We start from the raw sequence: 23,155 nt of genomic DNA, 5'->3' as shown, positions 1-23,155 counted from the left end.
TAGATGTTTAAGGAATCATTTTTTTGACTCTGGCTCTTAGAGGTCTGAATAGCAGTCAGTAAAGTTTTGAGAGAATGTTTCAAACCCTGGCAGAATGCAAGGAAATACCTTGTAGAAGATCGGAGGACATAGTGGACTGGAAGATAGAGTTTAATGTAGTACATGAGAGCCCTCTGTTGCCATTAAAATTCTTGCAAGCAGCTGCAGAGTTTAATGTTCTGGTGTGTTTTCTGTTTTGGAAGTAATCATGTTTTCAGAGTGCTTCTGGTGATAAGGAGTGTATGTTTGAAAGATTTTAATGTTGTGTTGCATAATAAGAAGCTGTGTAAGTGGTGTAGAAGAACTGGGGATGGGGAGGAAGGAATCTGGGCAGGCGAGGAAAAGAAAAATAATTTCCTGCCTGTAGAAGAAGAATCAAAGTATTAAAACCAAGAGAATGGTTTAGCAGTATGATTGAAGGTACTTACAGAATTTGGTTTCATTCATGAGCTTGTTAAAATATGATCAAAACAGTGATGTGCTTAATCCCCCTTCAACATGCCTACCAAAGTGATCTTTTTTTCAGGACTCTATGCTGGAATCAAGTTTTTCCTTACTGATTTTATCTTCAAACGATGCCCCAGACTAAGGGCTAAGTATGACACTCCGTATATCATCTGGACAAGTCTCCTGACAGATCTTCAGCTCAAAGAAAGATCTAATGCTACAGTGTCGAGACGGGTAAGGCTAATAAATCTTTTCGTCCTTCTGTTCCCAACATCTGAAAATCAGATCCCTTTCTCCTTATGGCTTAAATTTTGCCAAATAGAGCAGGGTTTTAGTACTACTGTGCCTGACTTGATGACCTTGGCTTGTCTCCCTGGAAAGGATGCGCAGGACTGCATTATCTGCTTTCAGATCTCTTTGAAAACATTAACTTGGTCTCAATGATTTTAGACAAACATTCTTACCCCTTGAGAGATTTCTGGGAACCTCATAATATAAAGAATACATTTTTGTACAAAAAGGTAAAAACCAAATAGGTTTTTCTTTTTTTTTTTTCCATAGAAAAGGCAGAACCTAGAAGCATGTAGTGCCAGCATACGTGCATTTGCTTTGGTAAAGGTTGCTTGTCAGAAGCTGATGACAGCTCAAGTGGAAAGGAATGCCTCCAGGTATTCCTACCTCCAGGTTGTTGGTGACTCTTTTGTAAAGAGTCAGGACTCTTCAGCAGTACAAATCCAGTCACTTCCGGTTAGATTTAAGGTTTATAATAATTGGATGCAATGCTTTCCGTTTAGTAATTGACCATAGGTTTTCTCAAGCCTGGGTGCTTATGGAGAAGTTAGCTGCTTCTTGCAAGGGTAGAGGAAACATCTGCCTGTGTTAGGAAGGACTGGAAGTAAGGGCAGAACTTTCTCACATCTTGAGCCGCCAGATGGGATGTGGTACTGCAGTTTAAACACCTTTTTTTAAATCAGGTAGGTAGGAAGCAGTGTAGCAGAGAGCAGGAATAATCCTCATTCCAGCACACAAAGCCTTAGACCTCTTGCACCGACCTTTTGTATGTTTGGGGCCATGGAGTTTGACCTGGTTATGACATATGCAGCCGAATAACTTGTCCAGGAATGACCTCCAAATATTTGTGTGATCCTTGCTTGCACACAGATTGTTGGAGAAGCGATTATTTCCCTTGGTTCCAGGGACTCGACCATTGGTAAGGGCCCAGCAGAGGGGCAGTAACTGACCCAAGAGTACAGTTAGTCAGCAACCATTTGCTTTCCATGTCAACTTTCTTTATTCTTTTCCCCCGAGGCATCGCTGTATTACAGTTACCCTAAAAGCTGGATGGTGAATACCCTCTGTCATGCCTGTGTCGTCAGTCTGGTTTTTATTGCAGTGTGCGTGTTTTCATTTGCTGTGGATTTCTGCAGTTAGTGCTGAATCCTGCAAAGTGTCAACTGCTGCCAACTTAAGCGCAAAAAAAAGCAGCGGAGGCTGGCTGGCCTCCGGCAGCATCGGGCCTTGACGGAAGAAGGGCTTAGTCCTGAGCTTGCACGCTGACAGTTTGCCGGGTGTTTAACTGCATGTGTACGGTAGGACTAGGCACGGGGCTGTTAATGCTTCGATGACAGAAGCCAGCCTTTGGAATTGTGTGGTGCCCCGCCACGATGAGAAAGCAAACACGAGGAATCTTTCCAGGAGAACCTGCGTGTGCCGTCCTTCCAGAAGCAGGGCTTGTTTACTGGGGCCATCTGCAGTGGTTCAGGAGCTCTGTTTAAAAATAGATTTCACTCGAGTACTTTGGTTTTGAGAACTCCATGCTACCTTTGCCCCCCCCCGCCCCCTTAAGGATGCTGACAGCCATTCTGGTTTTATTTCACTCGTCAACACTCTCAAAATTCATTGCATCTTCAAAGCAAAGGAAAGATCAACGGCTCTAACGCAGCCTGAGTAAATTGAACTGGTGTGCTCTAACCACTGATAACTCTTCTTTTTTTAGTTGCATTCATTGTGTGTAGTCTCCTGGTTCGTGAGCAAGATCTTGCAGTGTCACTCAGTTCATGTTTTCTTCTATGTATTATGCTGTTAAATAGACTTCACTTTTTTCTTTTGTCACTGTCACATTTGTGTTTGTTTCTTTTCCTGCCAGCTGTCAGGGCATGAAAAGGTATGGATCGTAGCGTGGAAAACTTCCTTTCAGTTTTAGCGTTTGTATTCATAATGGGCTTATGCAGTTTTGTGTGGCTTTTTCTTTGTTTGCTCTGTTTTTCTTTCTAAACTTACTTTGTGCAATAATATTGTGCTTGGTCTGTCTGTTGAAGACGAGCCAAGTACTGATAATATACTAACTGTTAGTAGTCCCACTAGTGTAGTAATTGGAGCTGTGTGCCGTGACTTAGCTGTATCTGATCGGATATACCCTTTGCTGTAGAAAAATGGTGTTTTAAGATAGGTGCATTTAGCACCATGTGCTTTCACCCCTGCAAAGGGTGTCCATCAAGGAAGGGGCAGCACTTTGAAAGGTGATCTTCAGATAGCACGGCAGAGTTTTGTGCTATAGCAGTAGCGTAGTGCAGTAGTCCAAAGTTAACTTTATTGAAGTAGTTGATGAAAATTGTTGCATTACAGAGTTTGTTTGTTTTTTTTAGGAAGAGTAGTTAGCCAAGTTATTTTTAGGAGCGCAGCTTAAATGTTGCTGCTCAAATTTGGGAATCGTGTTTATTTTTCTGCAGCTCCAAGCAGCAGCATCCAGGAGTTACGTGGGCTCAAGCGCCCCAACCGGAATAAGCAAAGATGAAGACACGAGTCGTTTTCATACCACCAAGAGGGGAAATTTCCATGAAGTTTTCAACCTGTCGGAAAACGAGCGTCCTTTGGCAGGTATTATGCAACGGGAAGGCTACATGAGTAGAGTATTTTCTGAAGAGCCAAGGATAGTTTAAAGTTGAATTCCCTTTGTGTGCAACATAGTGGTATGAGCTTTTGATTGAAAAGACTTGCTTTAAATTAGGAAGAATGGAGATGATCTCTTTCATTGCCCATCCTTACAGTTCTTTGAAAGAATGCACAGCCTGGTGTGGCTTTTGTGGTAATGCAAATGGAGCAGTCAAGTTAAAGGGAATGATTGTGTGGGTGGCTTTTGTTTTGGTTTGTTGGGGTGTTTTGGGTTTTTTTAAACCGGTGTTAAAACGGGTGTTGCAATGTCTAAAAACGCCTTATTTAGGCTTTTATTTGTAAACACTTCTAGCTTTAGGTATCTAAACTTTAATTTTCAGTGTTTTCTGTGGTTTTATAAGGAAACTGTTGGGGGTAATGCCTGTCTTTCTCTCTTTCTTAAAGTAAGATTTCTTGTGTGACTCTTTTAGTGTGTGAAAACGGCTGGCGCTGCTGCTTGATTAACAGAGGTAGGAAGATGCCTACCGACTACTTCAGGAATGGAGTTCTTTATGTCACAGAAAAGTGAGTTGCTGCACTCCACGCAATTCTTAGGAGGGAAATGCAACAGATACTGAAAAATTTGAATCTAAAAGTAATCCTTTAGCGATATTTTGAAACAAAAAATGCCTTTTCATGGTGCTTTAAAACCTCAGGGAAGCACCATAGGGGAGGGAGAGCTGAATCTAGGGTGTGGTAACGCTTAACAAATGTGATTTTGCCTTGGAAAGGCTTGCATAGAAATGGAGAGTAGCTCTGTGTAGTCAGTTGTTAGAAGCTGTAGTTCTTGATGTGTATAACATACTATCTCTCTCTCTATATAAAAAAGAAACCTAAGAGCAAAGTATATTTTGAGACTTGTGGTCAGTGGTTATTTGGCAAATACTCTTAGTTTATTTTGTGAAGGCAAATTGAATGTGTAGCTTCCTTGAAGCAATGTGCAGCAAAAAGAAATTCAAGCCTTGGTTTCAAAACTAGTGCTTGATTTTTATGGGGTTTTTTTAATCCTTACTTATCCCTCAGCCTCCCAGGGCTGAATAACTATCGTCACTACTGTTTGGGTCTCGCACCGAAATTCGTTTGGAATGTAATGAATGGAATTAAAGCTCATCTGTACGCCATGTCACCTAGTGATGGAGACCACTCTCCAGTGATTAGAAATCTGAGCTTTTGTCTGCATCACAATAACATGAAACTAACACAGTGTTTTCCGTTAATCTTCTTTTAGGATGGTAAAAGATTTATAAGCCTTTTGAGATTTGGTATTTCAACTGTTTAAGGATATACGTGCACGTGCTTCCTGTGTCTTTAAAATGCCTGTCAGGTTTAACTGTTCAGTGCTGTAATATAAATACAAGATTTTTGTGTGCATGTGTGCGTACAGTATGTTCTGGGCTTTCAGACACAGTAGCCAGTTGCTAGAATTACAAATGTTTGCTCTAAATTAGAAGCCATAACTGAGTCGTGTATTGTGTGCTGCTTTCTTTTTTGGAAGCTGATTTTAGCCTGTGAGACTTCAAACTTCAGAAGTGACAGGAGGGATATGGAGAGTTTTGTTTTAGAATACTGTATCAAAATGAACATTTTTTTTCCTTGTCTGCAGTTACTTGTGCTTTGAAAGCTCCAAGTCCGGCTCATCTAAAAGAAATAAAGTTATAAAGCTAACGGATATAACAGATATTCAGAAGGTATGTCTGTTTTGTGTTGCAAATAGGGGACAAAGCTGGTGTTCTGTTCAGCTACTCATGTTTTGCTTTTCTGTTGACGTTATTTTGAGGAAGAAAAAAAAATACGCATGCCATTCATATTTTTTATAAGTAAGATGTAATTCTTTGATCAAGAACATTTCCCAGAACTGCTTGTTTAGCCGTCTGGACGCACCACAAGTGATCTCCCTAGGAGCATAAAAACAAAGTAGTTTACTAATCGCTTACACTCCTGAATTATTTTGAAATGAAAGTTAATGTTGTTTCTTAACTCCTGCATTGACTAGAGCTGTGTGGGCTTTAAGATGATTTACTGTTAGCAGGAATTTGTAATCCTGACTTCAGTTTGGGTGTTGATGACGGTAGATGCACCGTCTTAAAAGTAGCTGCCTCAGGGGAAAGAGGGATGATTATTGTCAGTGGAGAAAGGTAAATCATTAGAATGGCCAGACTGGATCTGGCTGGAGTTTCATCTAGGTGGGATCCCATCACTAACAGAAGCAAGAAGTGGCTGATTGGAAGCACGGCAAGTACAGTGTGGTGCTTCCTCTGGCTGAGTTTTGTCAGCCTGTAGTCACCGATGGCTTTATTGTGCCTTGCATCACTCTATATGGCATTCAATGTCACTTTTTGTTACCCTCTCTGAACTTGTCCTACTCTTAAACACAGACACCCCTCTTTCTGCTACGCCCTGTGGCCAGGAGTGCCTCAGATTAAATCATGCTGTGCAAAGAAATACCTCAGCCCAGTGTCTGCTGCTTAAGTACCTCCAGATTTTCAAACAAATTCCTTCTGTTTATATCGCATGTGTGTAAAGCAGGCTACTTACACGTAACTTCAACATTCCGATTGGAATTAATAATTCATATTGATGGATTTTAAACATCATACTTGAAGTAATGCTGGCTCTTTATTTAGTAGGTCTTCACTGCCATAAAGGTCCTTTTGCATCTGTGTAGATTTTTGAAGGAAGATGAGACAGGGATCATGCAGCCAACATAAAAATATGCTGTGACTGGGTTGGTTTGGGGGTGGGAAACACAGGCCAGACTCGGGGTGTCTTCCCACTGGGGGATGTTCCCCAGTTCAGCCAACTGTGTTCCTTCTTAGTGTTACAGACTTTCTCTAAAAAAAAAACCCAAACCCAACAACCTATATATACCCTGTTTGTCTGTTTAATTTTGAAAAATATGCTTTTTCTGGTCTGCTTGGTGGTTCTTTAAGCAGTGGCTGAATGTTACTTCTAGGGAAGCCTCTAGGTGATACCCAGAGGCACGCTCCCACGTAGGTGTAGACGTGTAGCACCAGGGTGTCCTGCTGGTGGCGTCCCCTGTGTCGTGGCTGCACCAGCTCCTGGCACCACAGCCGTACCGATGTGCTCGGGTCGGGGCCGGGTGCCACGGTGCGTGGGAGGAAGAGGAGAGGCAGGTTCATGCTGTACGGGCGATGCTGTGCCCAGTGGCCCCGGGGTCCCTCTTGTTGTTTGTGACTGACATGTGCCGGTTGTGTCTGGGGGGATGTACCAGTGTCGAGGTGTGTAACCTTCTCAGCGCCTGTTGCAGTTCTTCGGTACATAAGATAAATGTGGTCTGTGGTTTTTTTTTTCTTTTAGTATAAAGTGTTCTCTGTTCTCCCGGGATCAGGGATGGGTATTGCTGTATCGACACCATCTGCACAAAAGGTAAGGAGCTGGCCGTGTGTCTGTTGCTGTGCTGGACTTCATGCCGTTTGTGTCTTCTTTCTTTGGCTAGCACCGACATAAAGGCTTTTTTTTCCTTATGCCAGTGCTTGGGTTTTGTTGTTTTGGTTCTTTTCTCTCTTTTTTATTTTTTTTTTTAATTCAGTTGTCTATTAGTCATTATATTTGGCTTCAGAACTTTAAATTAAACCTTTAGCTTGTTGTGCTGCATCTGGACTGTTTTACTCTAACACTTCAGAAAGGCTTGCCCCGAAGTTTCACTGACCGTTGCCCCGCATGCTTCATCGGGAGCATGAGGGCTGCGCTGCTGTGCAGTCTGGGGTGAAAAGCTGATGGCTTGAGAGTGTCTGTGGGTGAGGAGGAAGGGCCTGGCCCTCAGATGCAGTTTTCCTGTTTCAGTCTTACAGTGTAAAAGATTTAAGCTTCTCTAAGTCTCAAATACCCTTTGGGCAACTGAAGCTTTTCTTAACATATGACTGAACCTTCTTTTAAACTGATCACCTGTGAATAACTTTTCTCCAAGTCACACAACCGTTGTACCAGATTTTCTGCTCGTTGTTTGATATTGAGAAGTACTTCTTAGTTATGAGGTTGAAAATGTTCATCTATGTCAATAAATATTCTATGAGCCAAAACAAAGAGGCAATGATAAAAGATTTCTAGAAATCTTTAATGGAGGCAGAGGTCTGTCCGGAAAACATCATGCACTGAGCAGATGGAGAGGAGAGTTGAAGGGTTCTCCATTGCTAATACTCTGTGCAGATAACGTTTTATGCCATGGGTGTTTGAAGAAGATGAAGAAGTGAAGAAAATCTTAGAAACTCTGCCATATATCCAAGGATTTAATAGAAAAAAGGTTTCTTGTGTCTTTATTAATGCGCTTGGAGTACAGTTCATCTCCTGTTCCTATTGATTTGGCCAAAACTATACCTAGAGGAAGATTTTCCTTTTCTGGACTGACATGATCTTTTTTTTCTGTCCTTTAGCCTTTGGTGTTTGGTGCCATGGTACACAGAGATGAAGCTTTTGAGACGATTTTCAACCAATACGTGAAAATAATCTCTGCATCATCAAGCAATGAGAGCTAGTATCTTATCTTAGAAGATCTCATGGAAAGTTTCCTATTTGACAACTTGGTAGTAAAAAAAATGAACATCCTCATCAATTTGCAATAATAAATTTTCTTGTCTGGTGGTTTATATTCTATCTGTTACATAAATCAACTGTATTTTATATATGCCTTCACGTTTGTTTTTAAGGTTTTTGTAAAAAAAAAAAAAGACAAAAAACCAAAATCAAACAAAACGGTAAAAGTGCTATCATCACTATTAGCCTTGCACATTAAGCACTTTTAATGTTTATTTACTGACATTAAAAGCTGGGAAGATACTTGGAGAACTGACTAAATACCGAAGGGAAACAGATTGATCCCTTTAACTCCTCTGATACCACTAGAGATACATTTGTCCTTTTATCTTAGCTATTTTTCCCCAAGAGGTGAGAAGGATGACTGTGGCAGCCTGAAGTCTCCTTCTTCAGCTCTAGAGTTTTTAATTGGGTTCTTTATTAAAACTGATGACAACACCAGGGAAGTATCACCATCTTTGTATTTCCATATTTATAACTGCACTTAAAATAACTCCTCCTAGCTAATTCTTGCATTGCAGAAGTATATTTTACCTATTTTGTTAGGTTCATTTTTCCCTGCATAGACGTTTAAATTGCTTGTGCAGTGACTTGGAGGAGAAAGTTTGTAACTATATCTTCCTTTCCTAATTAACCAAAGTAAGAGGAAGGAAGGCAGGCAGATACTTTTTATAAAAGAGGGCACCAAAATGTTGTTCCTAAAATGTTAGGCATCGTATATTTGTATTTCTGTAGATACTTGTCATAGAAGGGCTCAACTATCGTACAAGTTGTACGTACAAGGTGTTTGTATGTTAATGCGTTAAAGACTTGCAGGCTTTTTGTGTTGGGGGAGGTGGGAATACTTAAACTGAGACAGGACTTTGTTTTTTTTTTCAATTTGGCTTTTCTCTTGAGTTACCTTGTAATAAAGTAACACTATAATATAGCAGCTGAAAGCACTAGTTCCTTTTCAAAGCATAGTTTAAGGGGCATTGGTATGTTGCTGTATTTCCCCTTGCAAAATTAAATTTTAGTGACAATTAAACCCAACTGCCAGGTAAAACAGGGAGGCTGTGCTCCTTCTCTAAACTCTCTCAGGCCTTTCTAGCAGCAAAGCACATATTGACCTTTGTCTTTAATATTAGAGAGCTTTTATACTCTGTATAATAGCACCCATCTGAGAGGTTTAGAATTTTGCTTGCGTTTTCATGAAAGCACAGTGGGAGTTACGCCAGGACTTCCAGTATGTCTTTTCCTTTGCTGTCTCTTTTGAGTTGACTAGTATGGGTGTCTTCAGACATTATGTGAATGTCCCTAAAAAAAACAGCAATGGAGATGCAAATTCTTATGTAAAAATGGGACTTAATTTCATGGACTTTTTCCTCTTTTTTTGAACAGGAATTTTCTTGCTTTTTATAGGTGAAGGGGTAAAATGAAGGAGGGAGAGGGGAGACAAACACCGAAGGGTGTTTTAACTCTTAGCACAGTTTTTAATGAAAATCTCTCAACAAATGCAGCAGTAATGAAGAAGGTGGCAGTCAAACTGTACAAACCTTATTTCAGTCTGGCTACTAAGAGGTAGGATGTGAAGAACTTAGTATGAACTTGATATGAAGAAATACTGTTGAGTACTATGGTTTTGTTGGGTATTGTAAAGTGAAACACTGGCAGGGTAAAACTCTGTGCCCTGGGTGGAAATGTGAACAAGAATGGGGGACAATTCCCTCTAATGGCTAAAATGCTATTTCTGAGTTGTCCTTTTAGAGTAGCACTTGAATATGTCTTTATGTGGCCTGACAAAGGGGTGCATTTCTAAGACCTGCTTAGGTATGGTGTAACTCAGGGCCTGAAAACTTAAAATATAAGCGAGGCTGGTGGGAAATCCATTTTTCCACCATCTAATATGGAGGTAGCTTGACAGCTTGTGGTTTCTTCACTTTACACACACAGGGTTTGTGTTTAAGTAAAAATCCTTGGTCTTAAATTTTTCTCATCAAACCTACTTTGAAATCAATTAATCTCTTTTTGTAATTGCTGTGTATTATCATTTGGCTTTCCTTTCTAGAAGCTGCCTTGAATAGTAAGTGTGGCTAACAAATAGGCATTAAAATCGCTTAATGCCATACAAATCTTAGTCAGATTCATTCATTTTGTCATAAGAAAAAATCATTTGGGTGTGTTTAAGGTTATCCTTTTTTTTGAAGAAACAGAAAACTATATTTTTTACAGAGAGCATGCTCTTTTTCTGATTTTTGTACCATTTTTCAAGTGTAATTTATACCTTCACTCTGATCACAACAGCAGTTTCAGCAGGAAATCAGTTGACTTGCACTTATTAGCTCTCCCCCTCCCACCCTTCACTGGCTGACCCTGGTAGATAGGGTTGTCCTAGATTCTGGTTCCTGGAGGAGCTGTCGGTCCTGTGCTGATGGTGCCAGGGCGATTAACCATACCTAGGCTTCGGAGAGGGAGAACAGAAACCATTATCCTTTTCCCAGACTGAAAGGCCTCATGCGTACAATATGCTCTTAAAATTTTTTTTCTGGACAAAGAAATTAGAAACTTCTTATAATATCTGGTATGTTGACATTTGAAACTAATCCGCACTTCAACGGTGTGAAGTTAGTGATTCTTAAAGCAGTAAACCTAGAGCAAACTGCAATGCAACATTGTTTCATTCTAATATATAGAAAACAGACTGGATGTGTTTTTTACAATAGTTTGTAATATAACTGACAAGCATCTATGTACATATTTTGCAAAGTTCACTTTACATTGGGTTGTTCCTGCTACATAACTGCTCCCGTGGCGTACGTGGCTTCAGAGGCACTGAAAGGTAACCTCGGTGTGTGTTTGTTTACTCATGCTTTTCCTCCTGCTACACCTGCCCAGGTCTGGAGGGCAGGAGGGGATGGACAGTGAGTAAATATACACTTCACTTGTATAATTACACTGTTGCGCTCACCTTCGTTTCCAGTCTTCCTGCACAGTTTTGCAGTACAGCCTGCTGTACTTCAGCGACAGGCTGGGTCGTACCGCTTGATGTAAAGTGCTGCTTCCTGACAGCAGAAAGTGATGTTCTGGTCATTCTGTCTGCCTGCTGTTTAGATTTGCAGTTCTGTTGATGTCTGTGGCTCATCGCTGGAGCACTCGTGCGTCACTGGATTTAACTTCTTTAGAAGCACATTGGTTGGTTTGAGTCCCTTTTCAAGAGAGAAAAAAAGGGAGATGAAAACTGACTGCTTGCATTCTTTATCAGTGACCATTTAAAATCAAAAGGCAAAAAAAAGCTGAAATATGAAATCATGCCTTTCTGTGCACGGTAGCTTTTGCGAGGCAAGATTGAATGAAACAAGCTGGTTATTGGTAGCAGCGTCACGCAGGACGCCAGCAGCAAAGCCCAGCCCTTGTTCCTCCAGGCAAAGCGAAAAGAGATTTTACCCCATCATGAAGAGATGGAAGGATGTACTTTTTTTTGGCTCCTTAAACTCATATTAAAAACACTGGTAGCTTTTATTGAATTCTGTACATTTTAGCAGATGTTTAATTTCTACTAATCATTGAAATGTAATGGGTGTTAAAATTTTTATGTCTGAAGTTTGAGTCTACATTTTGAAGTTGTAAATAATTCATTCTCAGTGTAACTTTTGTTTGACAAAAGACTTGTACTGTATGAAGAATTGAAATAATGAAATGATTTGCCCTGTACATTTTTTAAGAAAATCTTGTTTGTTTAAAAAGTCTTGTATAAGTTATAATTTTTATTTAAATAAACTTAAAAATGCTTTGTGCTAACGCTTTTTACAAACTTGAATAACTGATCTATCAAAACTAGCCTGATTTCTTGGAGCGAGGCGAGTTACTGCGTTTTGGGAGATTCAGAGCCACCTGAAGTCCGTCACTGGGCAGGAGGCCGGGTAGGTTTCGTTTCTCACTGCTTTTATTTTAAATAATCCTGTTAATGTGTCGGAGAGCATGTTTATGTTTTTGGTTAGGTCTTTGTAAGTACATCTGTCACTTTGTAATCACACGGTTGATTCAGGGGATGAAAAAGCAGCCAGTGATTTCTAAGACGCTGCTGCTGGAGGAGGTCGCGGACGACACGAGACTGTTTGTAGGAGTGCAGACTTACACCCTACACCTGCCAGAGCTCCTCCGGGAGACAAATAGCTGCAGGCCGTGCTGGCGGCGGGCGCAGGAGGTGAGGACGACCCTTTCCCCCCCTGAGGGTCTGCAGGGGGTGTGCTCAGCAGAGGCATTTCGCATCCAGGTAGGGCTGTTCTGCAGCATCGGCGGTCGCCTCTGCTCATCGGTCATGGCGACACGTACCGAACTGGTGAGCCTTCCTTCGGCCGGGCTTCTGTGCAGCCGGTAACCCCGCCGGGGGTGAATGGCGGGGCTGCTTTGTCCGTGGTCGGTGCCAGGGAGGCTCGCTGCGCAGCGCTGGCTTTCCCTGGGTACAGGGGCCCGTGGATAGGAGTGTCACACCAGGAGTGAGCTGTCTGGCCGCCTGATCCAGACCCGTTCGTTTGCCTCCGCAGTCCTCCCTTCTGTGTTGTGCTGAGCTGAAACGAATCGGTCCGGGGGACCTCCTCCAGGAGGTGAATGCGTGCTGCTCCCTGTATTTCAATACTTGGTTTTCTCGTGATGGCAGCAGTGCATCTGGTGATAGAATGGTGCTTTTAAGCTGGTGTCGTATGTGCTCTGACAATACTTAACTTGTTCCGAGAATACTGAACTTCCCTCTTGTACTACTTTAATATATTTTTCATTAAATATTTGTACAAGAGGAGTTGCATCTGCAGCAGTGCTCGTGGAGATTGGATTCAGCCCCGCCTGCCTGAAGCCTCGTGGAAGGGCGGTGTGGAGCCTGGAAGTCTCACCTTGGCCGCAGGCTGCGTGGCACTCGGGAGGAGGGGACAGCCTTCCTCAAAACAGCGCTTGATCTCTCAAGCTCGCTTTAGCAGCCTGTGGAAATAATAGAATTGAATTGAATGAGCTGTTTACCTGCTTGCTGTGTAACTCTAACCCCTACCCAAGGGATGGCAGTGTGCTGGCGGTGGTCTGCAGGGTGGCACCAACACACGCTGCCTTCATGCAGGTGAGCAGCTGAAAGCGTGGCCTTGTGCAGTGCTTGGATTGACAGTAAGAGGCAGTTACAGCATCCAGGTTGGAGAAGCTGAGGAGTTTTCTTTGCTGTTAATTTTAAGTAATCTTTAAGTCAGAGTTCCTCTGCAGAATCCCTGAATTCACAAAATTCCTCTGTTTAAACAGTTTTAGGATAAGCGAAATGTTTCACTTACAAAGTGCTATCTCCTCTCAGCCCTTCAAGTATTTTTCCTACACCATGAGAAAAAGGAATGGAAGATGCGAGGTGTTCCTTTTTGGTGCTGGAGAAGACAGGGCGTTGCAAAGGTATCAGTCCCTGGCAACACAATGTCCTCACTGGGCTGTGGGTGCTCTAGAAGTCAAGTGGGCTCATTGCAGTGCCTCAAGGGTGTAGCTGCTGTGAGCATACCTTTGACGTGGTATTTAGCCTGCGCTCATGCTGTGTTTGGCCAGGTTGGGTTTGGCTGGGAGACAGGAGAGGTAAATACCTCCTTCTGTGTTTGAATACCTGGCTTTTCCCTGTACCTTGTGAGCTTCACAGCTTATTTGGGATGTGAATTAGCCAAAATCTCTGCTTTTGCGTCCTCTATTGAAGCTCCATCTTTGACAATTTCTATGGATAATGGTGATGTGCGGAGAATGACTTCCTTCAGTCTTCCTTTGTTACTATGTTTTTCTGTAAACTGCTCACTTTGGATATTCTATAGCCTTTGCCTTATGCTTCACCCTCTTCTAATTCTCTGTGTATGCTTTCCTTTATGCTGCTTTCTTGCTTCTCCTCATGTGCATATACAAACTTTCCTCCAAAACCAATTGGCCCATCTAGCCTACTGCATCCCTTTTCTTTATCCCCAGCTCTTAATTTCGTCTCTGAAAGATCTCATACGAATGGATAAAATCCCACTAGCACTTGCATGCCTAGATGAGGAATTTCTCTTCATCCCTACTTCATTTAGTAATTCGTGGCTGGCTTTTACCTTATAGTCTAGCTGAAAGTTCAAGCTCGATTATGTCCCGAAGTTGCTCTTTTTTATTCCTAAATTGCCTAAATTTCTGGTTTGCCATCGATGTGACTACTGAATTTTTGAATTGAGAACTTTTTCTCTTTCCTCTTGCTTGTGGTTTTATACCTCAGTGTTGTTCCAGTTTTCTTCCTCTGACAAAAATACCCTGGTACTTTCAGTCCTGATTATTTAGAAATCCCGAGTGACTGTGTCCTGATGAACATGTCACAAGTTCACTAACGCTGCCGCCACCTGTTGTATCTTCCATTTTCTGTAAATTGGAGCTAAATTACTGTCTCTGCTGGTTTGGATTACTTGGTCACTTCCATTTTCTCACACTGATGTGTCAGGTCTTTGCTCCTCACGATCTGCACAACTGGGAGAGGATGCTGCTTGAAACTGCTGAGCGAGCTCTTCAAAGCTTCTTGACAAAGCCAGTTTTACTGGTGTGAGCCTACGTCGAGCAAAATACGTGTCTGCAGAGGAATAGATGTAGAAGTAGCTGCCTGCTGCAAAATGGTATTTGGGAAGGACTGTTTGAACCTAAGCTGGTATTTGCTCAGGTGTCCCCATGCTAGCCTGTCCACCACAGGGCATCAGGTTTTACCCTCTCACACTTAAGTCAGTGAGAACTTCTGAAAATCCTTTCCATATTTTTTTTTTTAGGCCAAGGTAAGTATTTGGGAAGGACTGCTCCTAGTCGAAAGTCTGTAAACCAAACAACTACAGCCAGTGTTGGTTTTGCTTTTTGAAAAATCATCTCCTCTGACCAGAAATGTCGTTAGCCACTCACAATTGTTAACCAGCCACACATCAGAAACAAGAGTCACATGAGCTGTTTCTAAACCCAACAATCCTTAAAAATATCATGCAAGTCTATAAGTTTGCAGAAATTGGACCTGTGTGAGAAGCATTTGGGACCAAAAGCTCTTTGCAAAAAAGATCAGGGGAAAAGATTAAATCTTCTAGATGCTGTTTGGGAAAAGCTGGGAGTGGGTCCTGGAGTGTGAGCCAACAGCCATCTCCACTGGACATTTCTTTGTGGAGTGTATATATATATAATGGTAGCATTTATCTTTCTTTACTCTCAGGGGGTAGGCTTTAGTATATTAATGTAAGGCTTTCCTGTGTTCGAATGGGTTTTTCTTGCAATGCCCTGTGTTTTGGATGCTTGCAGGAATCATCTGAGTGGTGTTGGTTGGTGGACATGCTCTAGGATATTTTCAAAGCTACACGGGGCGTCATCATCCCTCCCAGTGCTCACCTGGCAGGGGAGATGCCTCAGAAAGCCATTGTCCTGGTGGTAGATAGAGCTCACCTTGTTTCTCATGGTGCATTAACCCCAGTGACTTACCAAAACAAGCAGCTGTGGCTGCATCACTCATGGAGTGGCGGCAGCTGTGTCTGCTCTCAAATCCTTCTGCAAGACGAGTGGCTTTGTGCACTTGCCAAGGAAAGCAAAGCACAGCGGAGGGGACTTCAGCCCTGGACCAGGTTTAGGTGATGCAGGGCTGAAATGATGTCTGCTGGAAAGGAAGGCATATGGGATGTGGGGGATAGGCAGCTTTGAGTCCAAAGCTGGACCTGTAATGGCTGTGGGTGCTGCCCACCATCTGTGGCTGAACAGAGTTCAGAAGGGCTTTTGGAAAAGGAGGGGAGATGCTGTCTTCAAAGATGTGGAGATTCTGCTTTTAAAAACACTAAAAAGTGTATAAAGAATGTTTATGTGAAGAAAGTGGATTTATTGTATTGCCCTAACAGCCGTTTTCAAATATGACCACGATGGTCTTCATGCAGGGTCACTGTATGGCAAATATCAGTTGCATCTGGTGACTCTGGGGGAAAATAAACACACAAAAAAAATCACATATGGCCTCAGCAAACAACCTGGACTTGCTGCTCTATGAAGTCATGCTTAAGATTTATTCCTGCTAGTTGAGTAGTTTTGTTGTTTTATATTCCTGAGAAGGTGGACTGCTTAGTGAAGTCTTACTGTGCACCGTACAGCTTTCTCCTAACTTGCAGATGACAGGAGCCCTTGAACACCCACTGCTGCAGGCGTGCCAGGCTCCAGGTCCAGCTGGGTAAACACCTTCTTGAAAAACCTGAACTCTGCCTAAGCAAACAGTTCAAGCTGAGGCTGACTACGGTTTCATGCCAAACTAAGAGCTCCCTGCCTCCTGCCACCCACCTTATGCTAGCACTGGGGCTCACCAGACCTTCCTAAAATGGCAGGAACCCAGCAGAGGACCTGAGGGCAACAAGAAGAGCAGTGTACATCTCCCTTTCCAGCACAGCAAGCTGCTATGGGCTGGCTTAGCTGCCCTTGGGTCTGCAGCCCAAGGTATGGTTCTGGTGACCATCACGGAGCTGACACATACCGTTGCCTCTGTGTTCCCCTTTTCAGTTTTTCAATGTCCGTCAGGTTTCAGAGGGAACTTAAATATAACTGGACAAACAATAAAGACTGGTCCTCAGTTTATAATATTAAAGAATAATGCAATGAAACTGAGCTGAAGCGAATGTCTGTGTGTGCAAGTTAACTCTGCACAAAACCCGATTGTGCAAATATTTAATGAGTCGTTGTGCTGCTGTCAGAGGCACGTTTAACCTGCTACACCCGCTTCCTTCAAGCGCTGACTTTTCCCCTGCTCCTTCTCTCAAAACTTCAACCAGAGCTGATGAAATACAGGGGGTAGCGGCTGCTCATCTATTTTTGGGGCCATTGCAGTCGGAGCAGGGGTGGTTGGAGGGGAGCCAGGGAGCACCACGGCCAGGAGAGGCGGTGGGCTTCCTGTTGGAGCGCGTTGGCTCAGGGGCTGTGCCGAGTTGGGCTCATCCCCCTTGGAAGCCAGGGGAGTGCAGGGGGAGGGGGGGGCTGTCTCAGAGCCCCCAGGCAGAACAAACGAAAGACTTGTTACCTGCAGGGTAGCATGTTGTCAGCCTAAAAATCACGAGTAAGGATCTTGGATGTTGTCAAATTTAAATAAAAGAGGTTTTGGGGGGATGTGGGGTGCGTTGACCCATGTTACTCTCCAGTTTTGCCTTCTCCTTTCTGCATGTGTGCCTGTAGGCATTCAGCTGTGGGCACTGACAAATGGGGCCAAAAACTTCACTGTGGTGCACCGCAGGAGCGTTCCCATGAAGACAGGCCTTCTTCTTCCAGAGCCTTACCCCTGCCCAGCCATTGGGTTCCTGCAACTCTCCCCATTCCGGTTCCCAAAGCAGCCTCTGGCCGCTCATGCTCCCACAGGGACCAAGGCTCGGGAGCTGCTGCCGCTGGGAGACTGCTCTGGGACCGCCTGGGCTCTGTCACGCTGCAGGGCTGGGAGTGCCCCTGCCCGATTTAGCTGATTAATCGCTTTTTTGGTTAGATCTGCTGGGAAATCTGGCTTCTAGAGGGTTGGGTCTGGGATGAGCTTTTGCCAGAAGGAAGCTGTACTACCTCCTTTAGCAAAAGGGAGTGGGGAGAGCTGGCGGGAACGGTTTGATCTCGTTTCTTGCAGCTCCCACAAGTAGGCACAATGCTCTCCCTGGTTTTCCCAGTGCTCAGCATCTCCTAAAAGTGCAGACCTATACTTGGCGCAGTTTCAGCAGTTCAGACACGGGTTACTATAAAATGCAGGTAGGTACAGGGTCGGATTGTGAGCCTGTGTGGAAAGGAAGTTGCTGTTAAACACACTCAGACCTGTGGCCTTCCACTGGTGCCAGCAATTTCAACGTCTGCTGTATTTACCTCTGTCTTTATGATTTTGGTCCCTTGCTTTCTGAGGAGCTCCGCAGCAGCAGGCTGGAGCGGGGACCGTCTGGCCGTGGTGAGTCCCTTGGCGCTGGTGGTGTCGAGACGTTCCCGTGGCAGCTCTGGGAACAAGACCTGTAAGCTGCACATGAAAATGCATTATACAAGGTCCTTTATAAGCTATTTATGTTATTCTATGGCTGAGATACTTCATAACACTATTATAATCCTCCTTGCTGCTAATATTTTTGCTGGAGAATATAAAATCAAAATATAGGTGCTAGGTTTCAGTTACTTCCAAGTCTTAGTTCTTGTTTTTAGGAATTAGATTTTTTTTTTTTTTTTTTATTACTGTCAAGAAAGCCCTGATGAGAGATGCTTTTCCCCTTCTTGCAGCAGTGCCATTTGGAAATTGCATCAGATTGCCCAGAAACAGGTTAGCTGACGAGAGAAGACCTGAGCACCTGGCAGGACACACCACAGGCTGTGGCTGGAAGGCAAGGTGGTAACAAACTCGCTCAGACTTCTGATCTATGGCAAAGCTGAATCTCCAGGAGGGATCAAATCCCAAATGTAGGTGCTTTTAAAGTTCCAGTGGTAGGCACCCAGCCCTACAGTTGTCGAAACGGACAGAGCTGCTGAAGATTTTCGGCCTGAAGGACCCTCACAGTGCCCACAAGCTTGGTGACTCCCCCGAGCCCAGCTTCTACTGCTCTGCTGGCTTCAGAGGTGCCTGCACTGAGCTCCAGGCTCCAGCACAGCTGTCAGGGAGGCGGGAGGCAGCAGCTCACGTACCCCCAGCACAGGGAGCGGTGGGAGCAAGGTGTTGTCCCTCCGCAGCTCCCGGCGGGGTGCACATCACTGGTCCATTCTCCTGGCCAGGAGAGGCATCATCCCCTCGTGATCAGGCTTGTCCCAGCCAGTGACAGCAACACCGGAGCTCTGTGCCTCTGGCAACCAGCATGTTGGGCCAGCGCTGTCCCCGAGCCACTGGTGGGCGGAGGTGGAAGAGGTCCGGCTCTTCTCTCCCGCGGCCACAGCCAGAAAGGGTTCAGTCAAAAGCTGAACTTTTCTCTTAGCAAAAGAGAGTTCTTGATTAGGCCGTTTACCCTCAGTTCCACCCCGTTGTTCCACATTTTGTCATGTCCCTTATGGTTTCAGTCAGCCCGCTGTGCGTGGGGAAGGCTGTGCTGCTTGCACTGTGCCAAGGTAGTGGGGGTAGCCACGACGAGGAGAGAGCGGCATCGTCACATGGGAGACTCTCGCCTGTCCTGCGTCATTTATCATCTTCTATTAGGGTAACTGCTTCTGCCTGGTTTTGTATACTGTTTTGTGCAGCTCCTGAAGGGCAGGAGCTTCCCGGTCTATCCATTTTGGAGGCAAAGTCTGCAGATGAGAAGCAGAGCCAAGGGGGCTGTGCTGTGCCGGGCCAGCCTGCGCTCAGGGGACCCTTGGTCTCCATTGCCTTTTGCTGTTCATGTGGCTGAGGTGATCTAAACACTCTTCCACAGAATCACAGAATGGTAGGGGTTGGAAGGGACCTCTGTGGATCAGAGCAGGTCACTTACAGCAGGCTGCACAGGACCTTGTCCAGGGGGGTCTTGAATATCTCCAGAGAAGGAGAATCCACAACCTCCCTGGGCAGCCTGTTCCAGGGCTCCTTCACCCTCAGAGGGAAGAAGTTCTTCCTCATCTTCAGCTGGAGCTTTCCATGCTTCAGTTTATGTCCGTTGCCCCTTGTCCTGTTGCTGGGCACCACTGAGAAAAGTTTGGCCTCATCCCTTTGACACCTGCCCTTAAGACATTTATAAGCATTTGTAAGCTCTTTCCCTATGTTAATTTGTCACTGAAATGCAGCTGATGAGTGAGACTTTTAATCAATTTAAAGGGAAACCCTTGCAGGGGACGAAGTGCATTTACCAGACGTTGGTTTTGATGCCCTCTTTAGGAAGAGCTACGTTGTAGTCTGTCTAATTTTATTTGTTTTTATTGAGCAGCAGGCACCTTTGTCACCAGCGCGTGACTGTTGGCTGCTGCGGAGGGTGCCGTGCAGGAGTCTGTGGAGCTGTGAGGGTGACGTTGCTCCTGTGCGAAGGATGGGTAAGAGCCACTCATCCCCGTGTGGTGCAGGGATTCCTGCGCTGCGCTGGAGCTGCAAGTCTCCATCAGCCAGAGCACTGCTCAGCTGGGCACCTCTGAGACCTCTGGTGTGGGTTTTTTAACTGACGTGTTTTCCTGTGAGCTCTCGGCTGGTGGGTCCCCCTGCGTTCAGCTCGCCATTAAATTCAACCCACATCCTCTCCAAGCCCTGGGCACGGCTGGGGACAACCTGAAGCCGAGTCCCTCTGCTGGTATTTAATAAAGAAGGCAAGGAATTCAGAAGAAGAGTACTGCTTCAGATCTGCTCCTCAGCAGTTTCTCCACGCTTGTCAGCAGCGAGGTGAAAATAGCATCTGGCCAGAGATCAGCGTGCAGGTCTTGGCAAAGGTCTCTGTACCCAGTGATTACAGCGGCATCGGGGATGCAAATTTTTGGCATGCACCCAAGCCCCTTGTAAGAAGCAAACTATGTCTGCGCCTCGCAAGAAGAGAAGCAACGCAGTTAATGTAGGTGCTCTGTAATACTGAAATGCTTTTGTGCCAAGGTGGCATAAAGGCTGAAGTAATTTAATTTCTCACACCTCCCAATGCAGAAGTCAGGCAGCTGTCGGCAGGGTGGGGAGGGATGGAGAGGCCTCAAGTCCAGCAGGACGTGTGTGGCTTCCTCAGGCTCCGGCAAGGCAAACGGACTGGAAATAGCTGGGAAAAGGTCTTTGCCTTCGAGGGTGCGATGACTGTTGTGTTCAGTAGGTAACTTGAGCAGCTCTGGGCTGTGTACCGCTCCCCCGGCCCATCCTCTGCCCACGGCTGGCTCCTGGGCTCCAAACCCCGCAGGGGATGCCCGCCTCATGCCGTGGCTGTCGGGGCACGGTCCCCATGCCCTGTGGCACTGTGGCACACCAAGGGACAGACCCTCCAGAGCAGAAAATACTCACCACTGCCTTTTGCAGGGTCAGAAGGGACTGTACACTGCAAAACCCTGTCCTCTAAGGATGCTGAACGATGCCTGCATGTGGGCAGGCATCTTGCCTGTACCTGCTGTCTGTTTTGCCTATTTAGTGCCTAAATAGTGATGCCGTGAAAAGCCGGAATTGAAGACTCAATAGTCAGCAGACTATTAAGCAGGTATTCTTTATTACGGCGCCGGGCACACGGGGGATCTCTCCTCCAAACGTGTGCACCGAAGAGACACAGTTACTAGGTATTTATGCTATGTTAACATACATATTCATTACATTTCCAAGAAATGTTTATCATAGTAATGGCTTTTCCAAGAATTCATTAATATATGGTAATGTCCGTCGCACATGTTTGTTTGGCGTCTCTCGGCAGGGATCTTCAGATTATCCTGCAGCCTCCTTATCTCTGTAGTTTGCATACCTGTTCTCCCAAGGCCCAGGCGCCTAAAGGGATTATTCAGGAGTCCCTTGTCTTGCAACCGTCCTAATATTCACAAAGAACCAAGACTTGTTTCTGACCACCTGAAGTGATAACATTCCCTACATGTTACATTTGTTACATTTACAGTTATCAATCCCTCCTTTTCTTTTGAGGATTTGTAGCTAGAAAGCTATGAATCCTCACTATTCTATTTTGTAGGTATTATTTTCAAATAATTCTATTTGGTGCCTAATCTTATTCCTTTTTCCAATCACTGTGTGTCTCAACTGAATCCCGACAACACCAAAGGAGACATTTGAGAGACATGCAAACAAGTATTCCTAAAATGACCAGTGTGATCATTCCCATGAACAATTGTTTCAATCACTCTAAATTCGGGAGCCAAGAGGTTAAATTTTGTTCCCCTACTTACAAGTGGGTTGTCTTCCCGTTTGGCTTGTCTCCATGATGTTCTTAATATGCCTTTAGGTATTTGGGACTGATTGTATATTCGGTCCTGGCTGACTAGATGACCTATGGTACACATTCCCTTCCAACCCGCAGGGAGTCGCTTTCTGCTAATTCCATCACCACATAGCCACCAATACGTGTTGTGTAATTTACAAGGCCCCGTCAGTGGCTGTGAGATTAGTTCTACAAAATGCTCCGCGGTTTACCCAGCCAATTGGTACATTCCTGAAATAATCCCAGTTCGAGGGGCTATAGGTTTCTAATTGGATTCTGTTACAAAAATCTATATATATCACGCATGTCCCTTTCAAATCCCAAGTTCCTACTTCTACTGTAGTTTTGTTGATCAAATAATCATTCCACCCATCTCTGCAAGTACAATTTTTGTGTGTATGGAAGGGGGTCAGCACGAACAAGTGTTGGATCTTGCTTTCCATAGGCAGCTATTATTGCTGACCAATATCTGGGTGTTGTTATCTAATATCTGTAGGTCACATCTTGGTCCAGTCATGTAGTTCGAGTTGTCATGATCGCAGTATCTTAAAAAGCCTAGGTTTAACAAAGTTACCGCCGCAATCATAGTTTCAAACCGCCACCCTTTTTGACCATCCATCCTGGTTTAGGAGCCTTCTTCACTCGGGAATAATGGATCCAGGCCGGTTGTTCTCTAATCTTGATTGCAGTGAAGGTGGTCAGCAATACCTGGTAAGGTCCATTCCACTTCTCTCTCAGTGGATCACCTGAAAAATTCTTAACATAAACCCAATCTCCAGGGCTAAATGGATGGATCGAGTGATCTAACCCTTTAGCCCTGGTACCCAAAACATTTTTACTAATCCTTTCTAATTGTTTTCCTAAGGATATAACATAATTCTGTAGATACTGATTTCCCAACTGGTTCAGATCTTCCCCCTGATATTTAGCCTGATATGGTCTCCCATATAGTATCTCAAAAGGGCTCAAATTTTCTTTGCCCTAGGCTTTACACGTATCCGAAGTAGTGCAATAGGCAATGCTTGGTACCAATATAGATTCGCTTTTTGGCATATTTTTGCATCTTTTCTACTTGCCCACTGGTTAGTGGTCTGTAGGGCGTATGTAACTGCCAATCGATTCCTAATAGTTTGCTGACCTGTTGCACTACTTCTGCACAAAAATGCGTCCCCCTATCTGAGGAGATAATTGTCGGTACCCCAAATCGAGGTATTATTTCATTTAATAATACCTTAGTTACTTCCCTTGCTTTATTTGTTCTACAAGGGAATGCTTCTGGCCAACCTGAAAAAGTATCCATGAGTACTAATAAGTACCTGTACCCTCCTTTTCTTGGAAGTTCAGGGAAATCAATTTGCCAATGTTGTCCCGGTATACTTCCCTTCCCAATACTTCCTAACTGTACCTGG

The 23,155-nt window shown here is 44.3% G+C and overlaps 1 protein-coding gene across 3 annotated transcripts in view; it reads left to right on the top strand.

Moving 5' to 3' along the window:
* Positions 1-11,670, top strand: part of LOC142362237 (GRAM domain-containing protein 4-like) — a 60,138-nt gene extending 48,468 nt beyond the window's left edge. Inside the window, exons 13-20 of one of the 3 annotated variants that reach the window (XM_075428845.1) lie at positions 566-720; positions 1,795-1,830; positions 2,633-2,650; positions 3,216-3,363; positions 3,849-3,942; positions 5,021-5,105; positions 6,736-6,804; positions 7,809-11,670. In XM_075428845.1, the coding sequence (XP_075284960.1) occupies positions 566-720; positions 1,795-1,830; positions 2,633-2,650; positions 3,216-3,363; positions 3,849-3,942; positions 5,021-5,105; positions 6,736-6,804; positions 7,809-7,910 (707 nt within the window). In that variant the 3' untranslated portion in view covers positions 7,911-11,670. The remainder of the gene's footprint in view (positions 1-565; positions 721-1,794; positions 1,831-2,632; positions 2,651-3,215; positions 3,364-3,848; positions 3,943-5,020; positions 5,106-6,735; positions 6,805-7,808) is intronic. The other 2 variants (XM_075428846.1, XM_075428844.1) reach the window with 2 other exon arrangements.
* The last annotated feature ends 11,485 nt before the right edge of the window (positions 11,671-23,155 follow it).

This window comes from Opisthocomus hoazin, chromosome 8 (genome assembly GCF_030867145.1).
Source record: "Opisthocomus hoazin isolate bOpiHoa1 chromosome 8, bOpiHoa1.hap1, whole genome shotgun sequence".
NCBI lineage: Eukaryota > Metazoa > Chordata > Aves > Opisthocomiformes > Opisthocomidae > Opisthocomus > Opisthocomus hoazin.
The sequence above is the reverse complement of the archived record's forward strand: the minus strand, read 5'-3'. Positions and strand labels throughout refer to the sequence as shown.